The sequence below is a fragment of the Nilaparvata lugens genome, chromosome 3 (assembly GCF_014356525.2).
Source record: "Nilaparvata lugens isolate BPH chromosome 3, ASM1435652v1, whole genome shotgun sequence".
NCBI classification, from domain to species: Eukaryota; Metazoa; Arthropoda; class Insecta; order Hemiptera; family Delphacidae; genus Nilaparvata; species Nilaparvata lugens.
In genome coordinates, this window is record NC_052506.1 from 24,966,944 (window position 1) to 24,985,329 (window position 18,386).

Below are 18,386 nucleotides of genomic sequence, written 5' to 3' on the forward strand. Positions count from 1 at the left end.
AAGTTGTCCGTAATCGATGACTCTGATATTTACTATAAAGTTTTATAGATCTCGAATTGAAGATTCGATTCCAATCGAGAAAAAATGTAATATTACAAATACCCCCCTCTTGACATAAAAAATTTTACTGTTTGAAAATTGTTGAAATTAAATTTGAGAACAGTAACAATTTTTTCTATAAAAACATTACATGTCAACTATAATTGAAAATTATTATAAAAATTCATCAATAGCATTTGTTATATGTTTCCAAACAATATTTCAAAGTATCAAAATTACTTTTGATTTAGCTTTATAATTTAAAGGAAAATATCTCAACAGAAAGTTTAATATGTAAAGAATAGTTTTTTTGAAATTGCACATAAATTTAATAGATAGAAAATTTAATTTTTTATTGCATAAAAAAATTAGTATGTTGAATAAAAAATTTATTATTATTATTTTTTTTAAATGAATTGATGAATTGTTACATTTAATTTTCACATAAAATTTCAATAAATCAAAAAATGTTCATTTCTTTCACTATTGACGCGGTTGATTTTATCGATGCAAATTTTGGAAAACAGTCCGTTAAGGCACTCAGTATGATTTTCAGTTAAGTGTTACTCCAGTGTGATGACGTTAGTGTTGGGCTGATCCGAATACTCGTAGTGTTGGGCTGATACTTGTAGTCGACTGATGCATATCAAACTCGATACAGGTGACATCTCAGTTAGCATTACCTCATGCTTGTAGTAGACGGCTGCATACCAAACTCGATACAGAGTCATGTAAATTTTGTATCATATTTGTAATTATACAATGTACATTTCAGGCTTGAAATGACAATGTAATTTGTTTTTCGGAAAATAGATAGATGCTGCATACAGGATTAACTTAGGTGAGGATTAATTTAGGTAAGGTTTGGTTTTTTGATATTTTCAGCTTTCAAGGTTTAGAGTTCTGCATACAGGAATAATTTAGGAGAGGATTTTTTGAATCAATTCTTTCATGATACTGTGACTGTTATTCTGAATTCAAAGTTGCAAACGTGAACATGGATGGCAATTACCTCCAGGTAATGTAGTAGTGTTGAAGTTTGAGATACAAGGTCAGCAATAAGCGTTGGCATTGTCATTGGCGTATGCTTTGGTGTCGGCATTGGCATCGGCGTTGATATTGGCATTGGCATCAGCATTGGCGCAGGCATTGGCATCGGCGTAGATATTGGCATTGGCATCAGCACAGGCATCGGCGTAGTTATTGGCGTAGATATCGACATCAGTGTAGATATTGGCGTAGTTATTGGTGTAGATATTAGTGTAGATATTGGCATAGTTATTGGCGTTGACATTGTTGTAGGCATCTGCATAGATATTGGTGTAGACATTGGTGTAGTTATTGGTGTAGATATTGACATCAGAGCAGATATTGGCATAGATATTGGCGTAGTTATTGGTGTAGACATTGGTGTAGTTATTGGTGTAGATATTGACATCAGAGCAGATATTGGCGTAGTTATTGGTGTAGATATTAGTGTAGATATCAGCGTAGATATTGGTGTAGATATTGACATCAGAGCAGATATTGGCGTAGTTATTGGTGTAGGCATCAGCGTAGATAGTGGCGTAGATATTCAATTGATGAGTCACACTAGTTCGAAAATCACCCAAATGTTCTTAACACTCTTCATGGCGTTCACTTGTTGCTGATTTCGAGATTCACGTGATAATTATTTCAATGTTAATGTCTGTGCTGTACCTGTTATCTTAAAATGCTTATAAACTAAAAAGAAAATTTTGATTAGGCTATCAATACAATCTAATACACATGAAAATTATTTCTAAGTATATAATCAATATAAAATTGAAATTTGTTAAGATCTTATTATACAGTCAGCAATACATAAATTGTGAAATATGGAGATATCAATTACAAATTTTCACTGAAAAAAAAAATAATTTCAATTCCATTTATTCATTGTTCAAATATTTTATAAAAAGCAAATTATTCAATATTATTAATCATCGTTTGTTGGATACTATAGTTTATTTCGACTTTTCAATGTTCTAAACAAAAACTACATTTCATGACAAAACTTTACTATCAATCATTAAACAAGAAATCATTCAAAACATCAATAATATTTTGCTTCAAAGGCAATCAATATTCATAAGTAATCATCTGCATCTATGGCAATCAACATTATTAATCATTACAAAAATATTATCTCATTACTGCCTCTCTAAGTCATAATCTCTGTTATTCCTTCTTTAGGCAATAATGGGTTTCCATCTCAAAAAACAATCACATACCAGCAAAATTCTAATCAGCAAACCCCATTAAAATTTCTACATACACTCCAGCATCCATTTCAAACGATAATCAATCATATCAAAATTTATAGAACAAACAGTTTTAAAATTTAGAAAAAGACATCAATTACAAAAACTTTAGAGAAATTTTAACCTTTAACTCATTTCAATTAATAATATAACAAGACGTTTTTATTCAATGAAAACATTATTCAAGTTAACTTTCATTAATACATCACATATATATGGCTACACAATTCATTAATACTTTCAAATTTTGAAATTTTATTATTATAACAAAAGAATTTATACATAAGATTAAATTTCAGCATGTTCTAAATTGTACCATTTATTTTGTAAATAATTTATAATTTGAAGACTGTATAATAAGTACAAACATTTCAAGATTACAATACAAAGATGATCAAGATGGATAATGGGTAAATAAGTTCCCTAAAAAATACAAACAAGAGAAAAAGAAAATTGGGTAAATAAATTTCCTAAATAATACAAAGAAGAGAAAGATTAATTAGAGCCTATCCTACATGTCAGTACTGAACTTTCATAAGGAAGTATATTTAATAAAATATACTACTATGGAATTTTGTAGATTCCAAGTATGACTCTAATTTGTTATAATTGTGAGCTATCACTCCCACAAAAACAACTGGTGAAGGAAAAAAAATGTTGACTATTGTGACTGGGTGGAGAGTTCCTAGATGTCTGTAAGGCAATGTGATAGCAGACTCTAGTATCGGACCACAAAAACAAAAGTATGCAAAAGTTTTTACAAACATTTGATGTTGCAGTCTTAAAGTTTTTATATCGCAAACAAGTAGGTCAGATAATCGAGTCCAGCCATATGTGGTTCACGCCCACACCTCTAAAAGAATCACACCTACTTGTCTACCAAAAATCCAAAGTATTGGACAGCAAAAAAAAAAAAAAAATGCAAAATGGGTTAAAAGCCCAGAAGAAAACTATAACCTAATTACATATGGCTTATGGCACGATATGCAATGAAAGATGAGAAAATGGGACATAATTTGCTCTGAAAACCCAGTTACCTAATATGATACCTGAAAAAAAATAGACATAATTGAAATATGTAATACATGATGAAAAAATATACCACAAGCAAACAATTATTTACACTACAATGGATAGATTTTAGAAAAGTTAAGTTTTATCAACAATTTGAAGATTAGGAAAATAAGCTACTATTTTAACTTCCAAAATTATTTCAGAAAAATACAAATTTAAATGACTATGGACAAGATTGGTTAAGATATGCATCATAGAAGAATTTTACTGAACATTACACAAAGACAGGAAAGAATCGAAATTTGAAAAGATTAAGGGCCAAGAAAAATAGGCTACAGGAAAGAAAAAAGACACAATTATGGACTCTTACCATACACTGCGTAGCGATTATGCTATTCTGAATCCCGGCATAACACAGGATTCCTAATCATAACATAGTGCTGGGGAATACCCTTTCATCATGTGATTCACTGTCATCATCTTGTAAATAAGCAACTTGAAACAACCTTTGAATACTAACACATCAATGGTGACTTTGTGCTTTGTTTTCTTCAAGAACATGATTTTATTTATGGGTTCATTTGTTTCAACAAAGCCATTTTGCTCACAAAAGTCAGTCATGTTCACTAGATAATGCTTTGCATACACCTTTTCAATTTTCAGTTGAAAGTTGAATTCATCAACTTGATTCAAAGCAAGATTCATTTTGTTTACATTGTTCCTAACCTCTACAGAAACCTGTCTCATGTAAACATTCACTTTACTTACTGTTTTCCTAACTATCAATTTGGCAATACTACTTTCTTTACTGTTGACTTTCAATAAAGACAACTCCCTACCTACTACATTACTCAATCCTACTATCTCACTAGGATTTACTTTTTCAATAACATAAACTAGGCCTACATTATCTGAAACTTGAAATAATTGATCTTGTATCTCAACACTACTATCATCCTGCTTCAATTTGCCTTCATCTTCATGACTATCAATCAATGTCTCATGTGCATCTTTCAATAGAAGGTTTATACTAACCTGCTCTAGTCTAATGCTAGCAAATTCTTGCTTCATCTCATCAAACCTAGCACTTTGATCTTGTTTCAAATTATCAATCTTAGCATTTTGCTTATCAAACAGTTGTGTTAAGGCAGCTATTAACTCATCATCATTTTTAATATTTTTTATATTGTATGCCATTTTGCTAGTCTGCACAGATAATATATTCATTAGGACTTGATCTCTCTTGAACTGATTTACCACTCAGCAGTATACCATTCATAACCTATCAAGATATCTATCCTACTAATAATTTTTGATAACCAGGGATTTCATGGTGTACCATTTGGGACATATTTATTTTGTAATTCGGTCCCACCACAGGGGTAACATTTGCCGTGCTACCAATTTTTCCTAAATCGGTTGGATAGCATTTCACACCTATTAACCTAAGGATAGTTGTCGGCTCCAATGTAATAGATTCTTGATAAACTATGAATGGATCTATCGCCTATGAATGAGAAATCCAGTTTTCAGAGCAAATGAACTTATAATCTTCAGAAGAATTTTGGCAATATATTACACAAATACACAAAGAACAATATCTTACAAGCCTAAGCATCTAAAGTCACTACGAGCTAAATACTTATCCAGTTTATATAGTTGAAAAACAGTGGCTATTGGCTTGTATACACAATAAACAATATATAGACAAAATAGAACACTATAAACTGTTTAAAACTCAATTTAAAACATTAATAAATTCACTTAAACAGAAAAATATTCAGAGAGCACTAATTACAACACACATAGCCAGCCATAAGTTTCAGAGAGAAGGCACAGGAAAAGCCTAGCTACCAGGAACAGAGCAAAGCTTCTTCAGTGTCGATGTTACGGACACGTCACCAAAAAAATTATAAATTACTACTATGGAATTTTGTAGATTCCAAGTATGACTCTAATTTGTTATAATTGTGAGCTATCACTCCCACAAAAACAACTGGTGAAGGAAAAAAAAATGTTGACTATTGTGACTGGGTGGAGAGTTCCTAGATGTCTGTAAGGCAATGTGATAGCAGACTCTAGTATCGGACCACAAAAACAAAAGTATGCAAAAGTTTTTACAAACATTTGATGTTGCAGTCTTAAAGTTTTTATATCGCAAACAAGTAGGTCAGATAATCGAGTCCAGCCATATGTGGTTCACGCCCACACCTCTAAAAGAATCACACCTACTTGTCTACCAAAAATCCAAAGTATTGGACAGCAAAAAAAAAAAAAAAATGCAAAATGGGTTAAAAGCCCAGAAGAAAACTATAACCTAATTACATATGGCTTATGGCACGATATGCAATGAAAGATGAGAAAATGGGACATAATTTGCTCTGAAAAACCTAGTTACCTAATATGATACCTGAAAAAAAAATAGACATAATTGAAATATGTAATACATGATGAAAAAATATACCACAAGCAAACAATTATTTACACTACAATGGATAGATTTTAGAAAAGTTAAGTTTTATCAACAATTTAAAGATTAGGAAAATAAGCTACTATTTTAACTTCCAAAATTATTTCAGAAAAATACAAATTTAAATGACTATGGACAAGATTGGTTAAGATATGCATCATAGAAGAATTTTACTGAACATTACACAAAGACAGGAAAGAATCGAAATTTGAAAAGATTAAGGGCCAAGAAAAATAGGCTACAGGAAAGAAAAAAGACACAATTATGGACTCTTACCATACACTGCGTAGCGATTATGCTATTCTGAATCCCGGCATAACACAGGATTCCTAATCATAACATAGTGCTGGGGAATACCCTTTCATCATGTGATTCACTGTCATCATCTTGTAAATAAGCAACTTGAAACAACCTTTGAATACTAACACATCAATGGTGACTTTGTGCTTTGTTTTCTTCAAGAACATGATTTTATTTATGGGTTCATTTGTTTCAACAAAGCCATTTTGCTCACAAAAGTCAGTCATGTTCACTAGATAATGCTTTGCATACACCTTTTCAATTTTCAGTTGAAAGTTGAATTCATCAACTTGATTCAAAGCAAGATTCATTTTGTTTACATTGTTCCTAACCTCTACAGAAACCTGTCTCATGTAAACATTCACTTTACTTACTGTTTTCCTAACTATCAATTTGGCAATACTACTTTCTTTACTGTTGACTTTCAATAAAGACAACTCCCTACCTACTACATTACTCAATCCTACTATCTCACTAGGATTTACTTTTTCAATAACATAAACTAGGCCTACATTATCTGAAACTTGAAATAATTGATCTTGTATCTCAACACTACTATCATCCTGCTTCAATTTGCCTTCATCTTCATGACTATCAATCAATGTCTCATGTGCATCTTTCAATAGAAGGTTTATACTAACCTGCTCTAGTCTAATGCTAGCAAATTCTTGCTTCATCTCATCAAACCTAGCACTTTGATCTTGTTTCAAATTATCAATCTTAGCATTTTGCTTATCAAACAGTTGTGTTAAGGCAGCTATTAACTCATCATCATTTTTAATATTTTTTATATTGTATGCCATTTTGCTAGTCTGCACAGATAATATATTCATTAGGACTTGATCTCTCTTGAACTGATTTACCACTCAGCAGTATACCATTCATAACCTATCAAGATATCTATCCTACTAATAATTTTTGATAACCAGGGATTTCATGGTGTACCATTTGGGACATATTTATTTTGTAATTCGGTCCCACCACAGGGGTAACATTTGCCGTGCTACCAATTTTTCCTAAATCGGTTGGATAGCATTTCACACCTATTAACCTAAGGATAGTTGTCGGCTCCAATGTAATAGATTCTTGATAAACTATGAATGGATCTATCGCCTATGAATGAGAAATCCAGTTTTCAGAGCAAATGAACTTATAATCTTCAGAAGAATTTTGGCAATATATTACACAAATACACAAAGAACAATATCTTACAAGCCTAAGCATCTAAAGTCACTACGAGCTAAATACTTATCCAGTTTATATAGTTGAAAAACAGTGGCTATTGGCTTGTATACACAATAAACAATATATAGACAAAATAGAACACTATAAACTGTTTAAAACTCAATTTAAAACATTAATAAATTCACTTAAACAGAAAAATATTCAGAGAGCACTAATTACAACACACATAGCCAGCCATAAGTTTCAGAGAGAAGGCACAGGAAAAGCCTAGCTACCAGGAACAGAGCAAAGCTTCTTCAGTGTCGATGTTACGGACACGTCACCAAAAAAATTATAAATTACTAGTTTAGAATTCACATTTTATATTTGTTCTCAATAAAACTTTATTTTGAAACTATTATTTTAAATTTTTATATATCATCTCTATTTAAATAATCCATTTATCTATTAATTCTGTCAACTCAGCCTCGGTGACACCATGGAACAATGCAACACAATCATTTACGATAAATTCTCAGTCAAAAAGTTGTCCGTAATCGATGACTCTGATATTTACTATAAAGTTTTATAGATCTCGAATTGAAGATTCGATTCCAATCGAGAAAAAATGTAATATTACACTGTTTCACGTAAATCAACGTTTAGGCAACAAAATCTGTACGTATTAATCCATTGAGGAGACTTTTCTTGACAAATTTTAATTAAAAACTTTTTAATTTCTCATATTGAATGATTTTTCCAGGTGAATTGGAACATGACATTAGAACTGATGATGATTTTCTCATGAGGTTTCTCAGATCCAAACACTATGACGTTGAAGGTGCCTTCAAAAAGGTACGGTATAATAGACTATAAGAATAGACGTTTTTCAACCATTGAAAAGCTAGTAGTATCGTTTACCTTATCTATATAGGTACATTACTAGCTTCAATTTTGATCACTTTAAAAATAGGTGTAGGTTTACTTCTAAATAACAAAAATATTTTATTTAGAATTCTTGTATGTTTCATTAGGAGAAATCACAGGAAAATTATATTAATCATCTATGATTCATAGGAAGAATATGAGGTTTATGACAAAACTGTCTGAACACAGTTAGGCTTAATGGATATCTACAAAAAAGTGATAGGTTCTTTGAAAATTACATGAGAAGAAATCATAAGCAATTTTAAACTGATCAATTCGCAGGTAAAATAAGCTATTATCGGTACCTCAACATATCAATGGAAATTCTTGGTTGGCATAAACAAGCATGTAACAAGATTCTACATCCGATTCTACATAAAACATGACTGTGCTTGACCTTCGATGTTTTTTCCTGCTAAGAGCAAATCCGTGCTCTTGAGACTGCTAGGCTATATACTTCTTCCATTATTGACTGACATTGCTCAACAAAAACATGTTTTCCTTGCCTGAGACAACGCTCTCCATTCAAATGCGAAATCCAGGAAATTGATACATAACAATAGCCTACAATCGACTAATAACTATACTTTGATTATTAAATCTGTTGCGTTTCTAGTTTTGATGTAATTGAAAATGAATTTCTTATCGTACCCTGGCAATTGACATACTGTACCTATCAGCATACGGTACTTTACCTAGCCTGGTACCTAGTAATCTATTCTCTAGTACCTATTAACCTACATCTCTCTAGTAAATTAATAATCTAAATGAAAAATTGCAAGTTAATCAGTCCAGTAGTTTTATTTATTGAAGCTTTTCGGTTTATCTTTTGATAGTTTGACACCTTGTGAGACCGGACTCCCCAAGTCCAGTAGTTCATACGTGATGATGCGTCATTCATGAATTTCCCATCCCTTATACCGTAGTACTTGTATAAGCCACTTATTTCCTTTATTATATTATAGATTGTACGATATACCTTTTTACTTATTTGAAAAGTATTTAAATATTTATTCAATTATTTAACATAACACAACTTCCAGAAAAGTACCACATGCTTAAGCCCAAAACGGTTCCAATGTATTTATAGATGACATTTATTTTCTCAATTTTTATGTATCAGCCTATTTATTATTCAATCAGGTTGAAAAATAAAATTTCAAATCAAATCCATTTCCATACAAGAAAAAAATACAAAAACCCGATGAGTGCAAATTTAAAATTAGAAATTCTATACTAATTTCAAAATTCCAAAATACTATAGAGTATAAATAATTATACTATAGTAAATAAAACATTTATCGTTTGAACATCTATTCAATCTTTTTACATTTGATAAAGTTTATTGGGGATTACTACTGGCATTTAAGTAAAACTTTAATTTGGCTGCCAAGCAATCAAACGACTGAGCTAAAGAAAAAAAGTAAAACTTGACCGCTAGTTAGTAGGAGTAGCAATTACAAGAGGAGAAACCAAACGTTTTTCAGTAGGGTACTTATAAGGATGTTGTTCATTTAATTGCAGTAAGTCATAGTTTAACAAAAATTCATCGAAAAAACTGTGGATCAGATAACTAATGTAGCCTAAATTATGTTAACAAAATAATTTATTCAATGAATTTGATTTTATCTACTAATAATGTTTTCATCATTAGGATATCTACATTAAAATGTATTCATTTATTAACTGATTTTATGGATTGTGTTGACAGTTGAAGAACTACGACAGCTTTTACCGACGTCACTTGGGATGGAAAGAGGTGCACGTGGACGTGACGAGTCACGTATTTGGCGACGGCGTCGTGAATGTGTTGGAGCATCGTGACGCCCTCGGCAGACGCGTGCTTTGGTTCAGATCCTGCAACTGGCTGCCACACCAAGTTTCTCCCGATCAGCTACTCCAGGTCAAAACTCATTCAAAACTTATAGTAACTATATAATTATAGTATCTATAGTAACTAAATAAACTTATAGTAACTAACTATAATAGTTCTTAGAATTTTATTAAAAAACACACACAAAAAATTAGGCTATAAATAAGTAGGCCTAAAAATATAAAATACAAGGTAAGAGACTTCGTGTGGTGGGGTGAAAATAGGTATGGATTTTTAGGATCTACAACTGTAAAATATTTTTACAGAATCTTATTCTTACACAATTATTGATAATGAAAATCAATAATAATGTTGTTTTTTCAACTTAAAACTTTCTGACAATAATTTATTATAAAAATCAATAATACTGGTTTTTATTCTCATAAAAAATTAATCCACATATTTCTCATACTATCAATATTAGAGAATATTTTTATTTTAATAATAATGTTTATTCAACTTAAAACCTAATAAAAACAATAATACTGTTTTTTGTACTCATAAAAATTAATCCTCATGTTTCTCATACTATCAATATTAGAGGATATTTTTATTTTCTAGGCAGGCGCATTGAGTTCAGAGCTGACATTCCTAGAGCCAAGCACGCAGCGCGCTGGCCTTGTCATAATCTACGACATGAAAGACTTTGGATTGTCACATCTACGCTCTGTGACCCCCTCGTTCGCTCGTCGAATGACATTTTTCATGTCGGTAAGGACAATATTGTCAATGATATTATTTGAAAATGGAATGTGAAATCAACACCTATATTCATAAATAAGGTACCGTACCTACTTAGAGATTCTCCCATATTTTCTCTGGTTGTAGAAACATCATCACCTAGGTACCAAAATTAGTTGTTTTTGATAAAATATAATTGGTTTATAAATTTTTGGATTATAAAAATTAGATTATTTTCATTTATTCTATAAAAAACAATTTTTTCAATTTCTATTTAAATTTAATGGAATAAAAATATTGAACTATATCGTTAATAAGACCCTACTTGAAGAATTTCACATTTCTACTCTCTGATTGTGTAAACACAACCAAAGCTAGTTAATTTTGAGTTTCCTAATATAAAAAAATAGATTTTTCATTCTCAGTGTATAATGTAATGTAATTATACTGTTCAGGGAATGGGGCCTTTTGCCTTTGAGATACCTGTACTTCTATAAAGTATTACTAACTTTTTACAATAGGAGTGGACACCTTGTCAATCCACGGCGGGAAACTTGTGGACTCCGTTCAGCGGGATGTCTACTTCCCCCAAAACCAAACAAAGAATGCTTTCGTAGATTTTATTCCTATGTAGCCCCTAAAATATTCAACAACATACCAATCGTGGCAAGAAAGCAAACATGCTATCTAAAACTCAAAAAAGAAATTAAAAAATGGCTGTTAACAATGGATGAGATCGAAGACCTATTTAAAAAAAATAGTTAAATGCACAAGCTAAGATTGCACCCATAAGCCACAATACACAAACAGAATTATAATTAAATAATAAAAGCTTGAAAGGTACGGAACGAGCTATTTTCTTTTCTTTCTTTCTCACGCTTGCTTTTGTTTTTGACAAAAACTGGCAGAGCCGCTTTTCATCATTCATCTCTCTCTTTTCATTTTCAACATAGATTAATGTTCATTGTCATAACCTCATTCTTCATATTCTCTTGAAAAAAAAACTTCTAGTTTTACACTACAATATTCTACTAGACATAAGGTAGTACTGTCTCCATCATCCACTTTCATTTTTTATTCAAATATTAATAACTTTTGTAAAAATTCCGACTGTAAGCTCTTTTGTTAGAATATTTACATTTCATGGTTTAAGTTGATTTATTTTTAATTGATTGCATCAAATAAATTATACAAATGGACTTTGATGCCAACTCCCAAAATAGAATTTTTCTCGGGAGTGTCTTCTCAATAGAATAATTATTTCTAGTAGTAATGTTGTGTTTGTAATGAATGCTTATTGAGAAATAAAATTATTATTATTATTATTATTATTATTATTATTATTATTATTATTATTATTATTATTATTATTATATTATTATTATTATTATATGCACATACATAACTTGAAAATAGTCTTTCATACATACCTAAATGACCAAAGAGAACAAAACGAAGAACACTTTCCAATACCCAAGTACCGTTAGTGGAGATAGAAGCAATAAAAGTAACTTTATATTGAAACTTTTAGAAAATCCAAACCAACACATTTTAGTTGGAACTATTTGCAGTTTCTGATGTGATTTTTCCATTCTCAATGGATTATTTTGTTCAGATTATTCGTACAGGTAATCTAGAATACGGTTGGGAATATGAGTTCAGAAATGAGATTTTTAAATATGTGATTATTATACATGACCACAACATGATATATTTTTTATCATACACCTTCAAAGGTCCACCAATACTCACACTAATCGATGTACTTTTTCGTGATCTAAGTCTCCAAGATATTTTTTGGAATTATTGCAGGCCTATTCGTTAGGTACCGGTGAGCACTTTAGTTCAGCTTAAATATGCCAACCATGAAACTCCTTCAATGGAGGTATTAGTGATTCAGAGCAATATATTTGTATAATTATGTTTATCTATTTATCGTTAAATAGGATATTTCCTCCATTTGTAACCATTTGTAATTGACAAAACTTATGCATTTTATAGTATCCCTATTCAGTATTATGATTTCATGAGTAATGACTGGTAAAGGCTTTAAAGTATACTAGAGTATACTACTGTATAATGGCTGTATTCATTGCTACCTACTTATTTTGAATGAGTATTCAATCAAGAACGCAAATGGAGTATACTGAATTATAATTTTCTAATAAATCTTTTTCATAAATTCTATATTATATCTCATAATATTGTAATTTTGTTTCACAGGAATGTGTACCTCAGAAAATTGAGTCTCTCCATGTGATCAATGAGCCAACAACCTTCTCAGTTCTTTACTCGTTATACAAGAGGTTTCTGGATGACCGAGTGAAACAGAGGGTGAGTTCATTCATGAAAAAGAGTTTCAATTCATTAATAGATCTATGATATAACCAACCTTCAGATGAGGTTCAAAGGTGAAAATTTTGTTGCATCAATCTCAGCAACGTCAACTCCAGTAGATCTGATAATTCTGGTAGGTAATAATTGAACACAAGTTAAATATATTTATTCAAATAAAAATGCATAGGTTTTATTTCTCACAAAATACTAAACAACCTGGAAGGATACAATAAACAATAATTCAAAACAGAACATCTAATTATCATGTTACGATTCATTGTTTTAACTAGTTCGCACTTTGTAATTAAAAACATGATAAACTTTGGCCCGTGAATGCTTCTTCCCAGAATTATTAAGGGATTTACCCCCCACGTGCACAATAATACACATATCCCGTCAGCCACCAAGAAAAACAAACAACAAATAAAAAGGAGCATCAAGATAAAATCAAGGAGTTGCTTAATTTAGAAGTGTTATTCTATAATAAATAAAAATCGAATTAATATTTTTCTACTCAGGTTATTATTTTATTTAACACGCCATAAAAATGGAAATTATAGCTTGAAATATTCACATTATCGTTCTTAGATTTAGGTGAAACATCTGCCTTGGCAGTCACTCTGCGTCTCTGGCGTTTTTATGTCGATAAATATATTCATTTATTTAGGAGTGCAATCACAATAACAATAAGCATACGATGCTACAATTAATAAATCAAAAACTATAATAATTTCACGCTAATTTGATCGTATAATTATTATTCTGATTCAATCTATTGGATTAGGATTGATTGGAGCTTTGCTACAAATATGCCCTATAAATTTGACAATAGCTTTAATAATTATACACCAATGATAGATCGTAGGCATATTATCATTTTCCAATAGAATTTATTGGATTAGAATTAATTGGAGTTTTGTTATATTTGCAGTTACACTTCCATGGCGCCGACTTGTCCAGTCTCCACGAACATGTACCAGTTGATATTCTGCCTGTAGAGCTGGGTGGTTCACATAATCATGACCCAAAAAGATGGTTGGCACTAACCGAAGTAAAATCTGTTGTCAGAGGTAAAAAACTGTTAATGATATAGCCTACTAGAATAATTTAGAAAATTTAATGATAACACTAACATTATTGAGCCATATGAAAGGGTTCAATATATATATATATAAGCCAAATCGATACAATAAGGCTGGCCACTAACGGTAGAGCATGCAAGCACATACAGTCGGCTTATATTGTTGTGTCATCACAGCTGTCATCAGCGAGAGGCTCCTATCATAACCATAAATGAACCACTGGAAAATTGCAAATTATAATGATAAAAAATAATTTTACCTCAATAGTTTTAGCTCAAATAGAGCTGCGAAGAAAAAATAAACAAAAGATCGGAGATACGATAAAACCTAACCTCAAAAACATTTTTGCTGGAAGGGTTTCGTTGTGATTACAACTGTGATGACACAAGTCGAGTGTGTGTGTGTGTGTGTGTGTGTGTGTGTGTGTGTGTGTGTGTGTGTGTGTGTGCATGCATGTTCTACCGTTAGTGGCCAGCCTAATAAAATCAAGCAAATTTATTGCCTTTCTGAGTAGTTGTGAATAATGTGATATTGTGGTAGTTATCCGTTCTGAATAAAAAGACTAGAAGTTGTCTGAACACAGATTTATTAAAAAAATGAGATACGGTACTGGTTTCAGTCGTTACACCATTATTATCAATTTCTGGTGAACTAAAACTACAAGTAAAGAGCAGCAGTATTCATATAACGGTCAAGCACTGCTATTGGTCGACGCCTTCACTTATCAAGGTGAACGTTTGCGTTCCCTCCCCAATTAGCGGTCCAGCAAACATGATATATCACCAAATGGGCTTAGTTACATGCTACTAAATAAATATACAAAATCAATAGAGAATTGTTTCAAAATAACACCCTTATATTAGGTTTAGAGGTTTTACTTACGTTATTTATTCATTCATTTATTTATTTATTGGGTTAGCACAAACAATACAATTTTTAGTTTCAAATTATAATGATATGTATAAAGTATTATAATATTATGCCCATATTCATAGTCATTTATCACGAGACTCTGCTTCGGGGCTCTCAGAGTTATGCTATTAAATTATTAGGGCTACAAAAGAAAGCTGTGCGATTTATTTGTGGCCTCCCTTACAGAGGTCATTGTAGGGAGAGCTTCAAATCAATATACGTATCATGGATGGCACTACCCTCAATAACTATGTATATCAGTGATTGGCCTATGTCAAGGAAAATTTTAGAGATTATTTGCACCAGGGATGAAATCACAAAATACCAGGAATATTGAACTAGTGGTAAAGTTCTGTAACTTTGCAAATTCACAAAAAAACAAATTTATATTATCATACCTTATTCAATGCTGTACCTGAGAGAATTAGACATTTGCCACTACATATATTTTTGAAATCAATTAAAACCTCTCTGTTGAAGAATCCTTTTTATGAGATAAAATAATTTTATAGGAATACTTGAAAATTTTACTTAATACTTGACAACATTGCTAATACTATGACAATTAATCTAGTCCATTCTGATTTTATATCTATGAACAATCTGTGATTTTTCAATTGTTCGATATTTTGAATGTTGTTGAATTTTGACTGTTGTAATACTCTAGACGATCTCAAGATCCTTCTACAATGGAATGATTTGATTTGATTGATGAAAAACTAATGTAACTGTAATAGTGTGATATTGAGAGGGTATTATTGTAGTTGTTTTTGTGTTTCTTATATTGTTTTTCAGGTTTTTGAACTGGAATGAACTTTGATTTTACTGTTTGTTGAACCCTGCGTTTTTAGTGTGAGAATCGACTCTGTCTTGTTTGAATTTGCTAACTTGTTGCTTAGTTGTCAAAATTAAAGCAATTTCCGTGCATTTTTCAAGTACAGTTTCAATTTCATATCGAAAAAGCCACTGTATTTGAAAATTGTACGAGCATTGACCTTTTTGCAGCTTTGGCTTTTCCACTGGAAATTATGCTCAACGCTCGTGGAGGGGGAATAATTTTCAGTGAAAAGGCCACAGTTGGAATTGAGACGTAACTGGAAAAACAGGTACGGTAACGGTTGCGAGCCTCGGTCCTCTGATTGGGCCCATTTCCCATTCAGAGGGACAAATTGTTAAGTTTTCAGTTATCAGTAATTTTTATCTAGTTGAATAGGGAACCAAATTTTATAGAGTTAGTAGGAGTAGAATCAGGAAATTATTTGTGCGTGTGAGTTCAAGTATAGAGAGTTTTATTAAAGCGTATGTGAGTGTTTCTGAAGAGTCTAAGTTTGAATATTGTTAAAAATGGTGAGTGCCGAACTTTTATTGTTTTTCTTATTAAGCTCAAAATTTAATTTCATAGAATGACCGAGGCCCAAATTTAAAGGCAGCAAGTTAGCAGGTTCCCAAAATGTGTAGATTGGTATTGAATATATATTTTTTTGTGAATCAATTGCTGAATCACTTTGTTCTATTTGAAAATTCTACATGTTACCTGACTCTTATTGATTCGTTCTATTTACTTGGAGTTCAATAAACCTGAAGTTAAATTTTATTAGTATTTTTCATTGAAGTTCCTGACTCGTAGTTGCTAGCGGCTAGAATAGGTGACAATTAGTTAATGATGATAATCTGTGCATTTGAATGAACGAATCCACTAAAAGCTCCCAACCAATCAAGGATTCGAATACCGGTAGATGATTTGATAGTAGTAAACTGTAGCAATATTCAAGAAGAGTAGAAACACCCCCCTCCGTTTACATTGGTGGCCAGCGGTGGTATAGTCTGCAAGAATGACTATCGAATCACATGTATTCTTATATATTTTATGTTTTGGAAGATTAACTCAATAGAGAAAAAGATATCTCCGGTTACAGAAAGGATGTCAGGTGTGGTGTAGGGTTAAAAATACCTCCACCAGGTTACATAACATACAATATATTATTATATGCTCAGATAATTATGTACAGTAATATTACATATTGTAATATAATTATTGTGATTTCTTATAGATTTATTTGTTGATTAATCGATTCCTCACTTCATAACTATCAAATTGTGTTCCTAAGCTCATTTAATTTTTACAGAATTGGAGCGCCTCAACTTCAGAATTGTGTCAGAGAGTGTTGAAGAAGGATGTGAAGCAGAAGAGGAGGAGGAGGAGGAGGAGGAGGAGGAAGCTGATCTCTTTTTTATATAAAATAATGTAAATAATCTCCTAGTATCCTTAGCTACTAATAACAACATTTTCTTACTGAATGTAAACTTGAGTATATTGATAATTGAATAAGTGATTAAAATAATTTGATAAATTTAGTATAAATTTATCATAAAATTAAATAAATAGAACTAAATATATTTTGATAAATGGGCATTTTCATATTCTTATTCCTTATGAATTTCAATTAATTTTTAGTTTAAGAAATTGATTGAATAAATTGGATGACTAATATTCTTGTGTAGTATTTATGTGAGAAATGAATTGACACATTTTCATGTTAGTAGAATTATTTTGATATTGTTTAATCAGTTCAACCATAAATTAGATAATTGAATGGAATAAAATTATTTCAAGTAAATTGAAAACGTTTGTAGGAGAGAATATATTTTTTAGTTCCGAATTTTCAAAATTAAAGAAACTTGAATGAAATGCAATTTCTTCTAATTTAAGTTCTTTTAAGACCACCACCTATTTCTCTATTCCTTGATTGGAGTTTAATTCCAAGAAAAATAATTTAAAAATCAAGATATTTCAAGGAAACAAGATCAGAGCAATCGAAAATAATATTATTCTATACATCTCAACTATAATAATTCTGGAGTCGTTTTCAAACACTGACAATTTTTACAGTTATCCACTTCTTTTGATAAGAAATTGCAAATATCCAAATAAAACTCCAAAATCGAAATTTTATGGAGAAATTTAGATTTAAAAATAAGGATTTAGATTAATGCAATGAGAAGTGACAATACAATCTTTGTTTTAATCTATGAAAAGTTTTCTCAACATTGAGAATATTTACGTGAATAAGTATAAGCGTTCTAATAGAGCGTACGGTATATAAGTTTTTAAAATAACTTGAAGTGAATAGGTTTTTGCTTTTGAATGACAATTTATAATGCTGGCATTATTTGAAATGTTTTGATAAATGAAATGCAGGAAGTTAGCATGTTGCATTTCAGAACATGTTTGTGTAATATTTATGGTCTGGATATACGTCATTCGTATGATTTTCAGCAATGCAATATCAAGTACTGAAAAT

At 31.0% G+C, this 18,386-nt stretch overlaps 1 protein-coding gene across 3 annotated transcripts in view; it reads left to right on the forward strand.

Moving 5' to 3' along the window:
- The window catches only part of LOC111049529 (alpha-tocopherol transfer protein-like), a 28,480-nt gene extending 10,687 nt beyond the window's left edge, over positions 1–17,793 (forward strand). For 2 of the 3 annotated variants that reach the window (XM_039423374.1, XM_039423375.1), the window contains exons 3-8: positions 8,036–8,127; positions 9,911–10,102; positions 10,634–10,783; positions 12,977–13,087; positions 14,022–14,160; positions 17,211–17,778. In XM_039423374.1, the coding sequence (XP_039279308.1) occupies positions 8,036–8,127; positions 9,911–10,102; positions 10,634–10,783; positions 12,977–13,087; positions 14,022–14,160; positions 17,211–17,323 (797 nt within the window). In that variant the 3' untranslated portion in view covers positions 17,324–17,778. Of the gene's footprint in view, positions 1–8,035; positions 8,128–9,910; positions 10,103–10,633; positions 10,784–12,976; positions 13,088–14,021; positions 14,161–17,210 lie in introns of all 3 variants that reach the window. The other variant, XM_039423373.1, reaches the window with a different exon arrangement.
- The last annotated feature ends 593 nt before the right edge of the window (positions 17,794–18,386 follow it).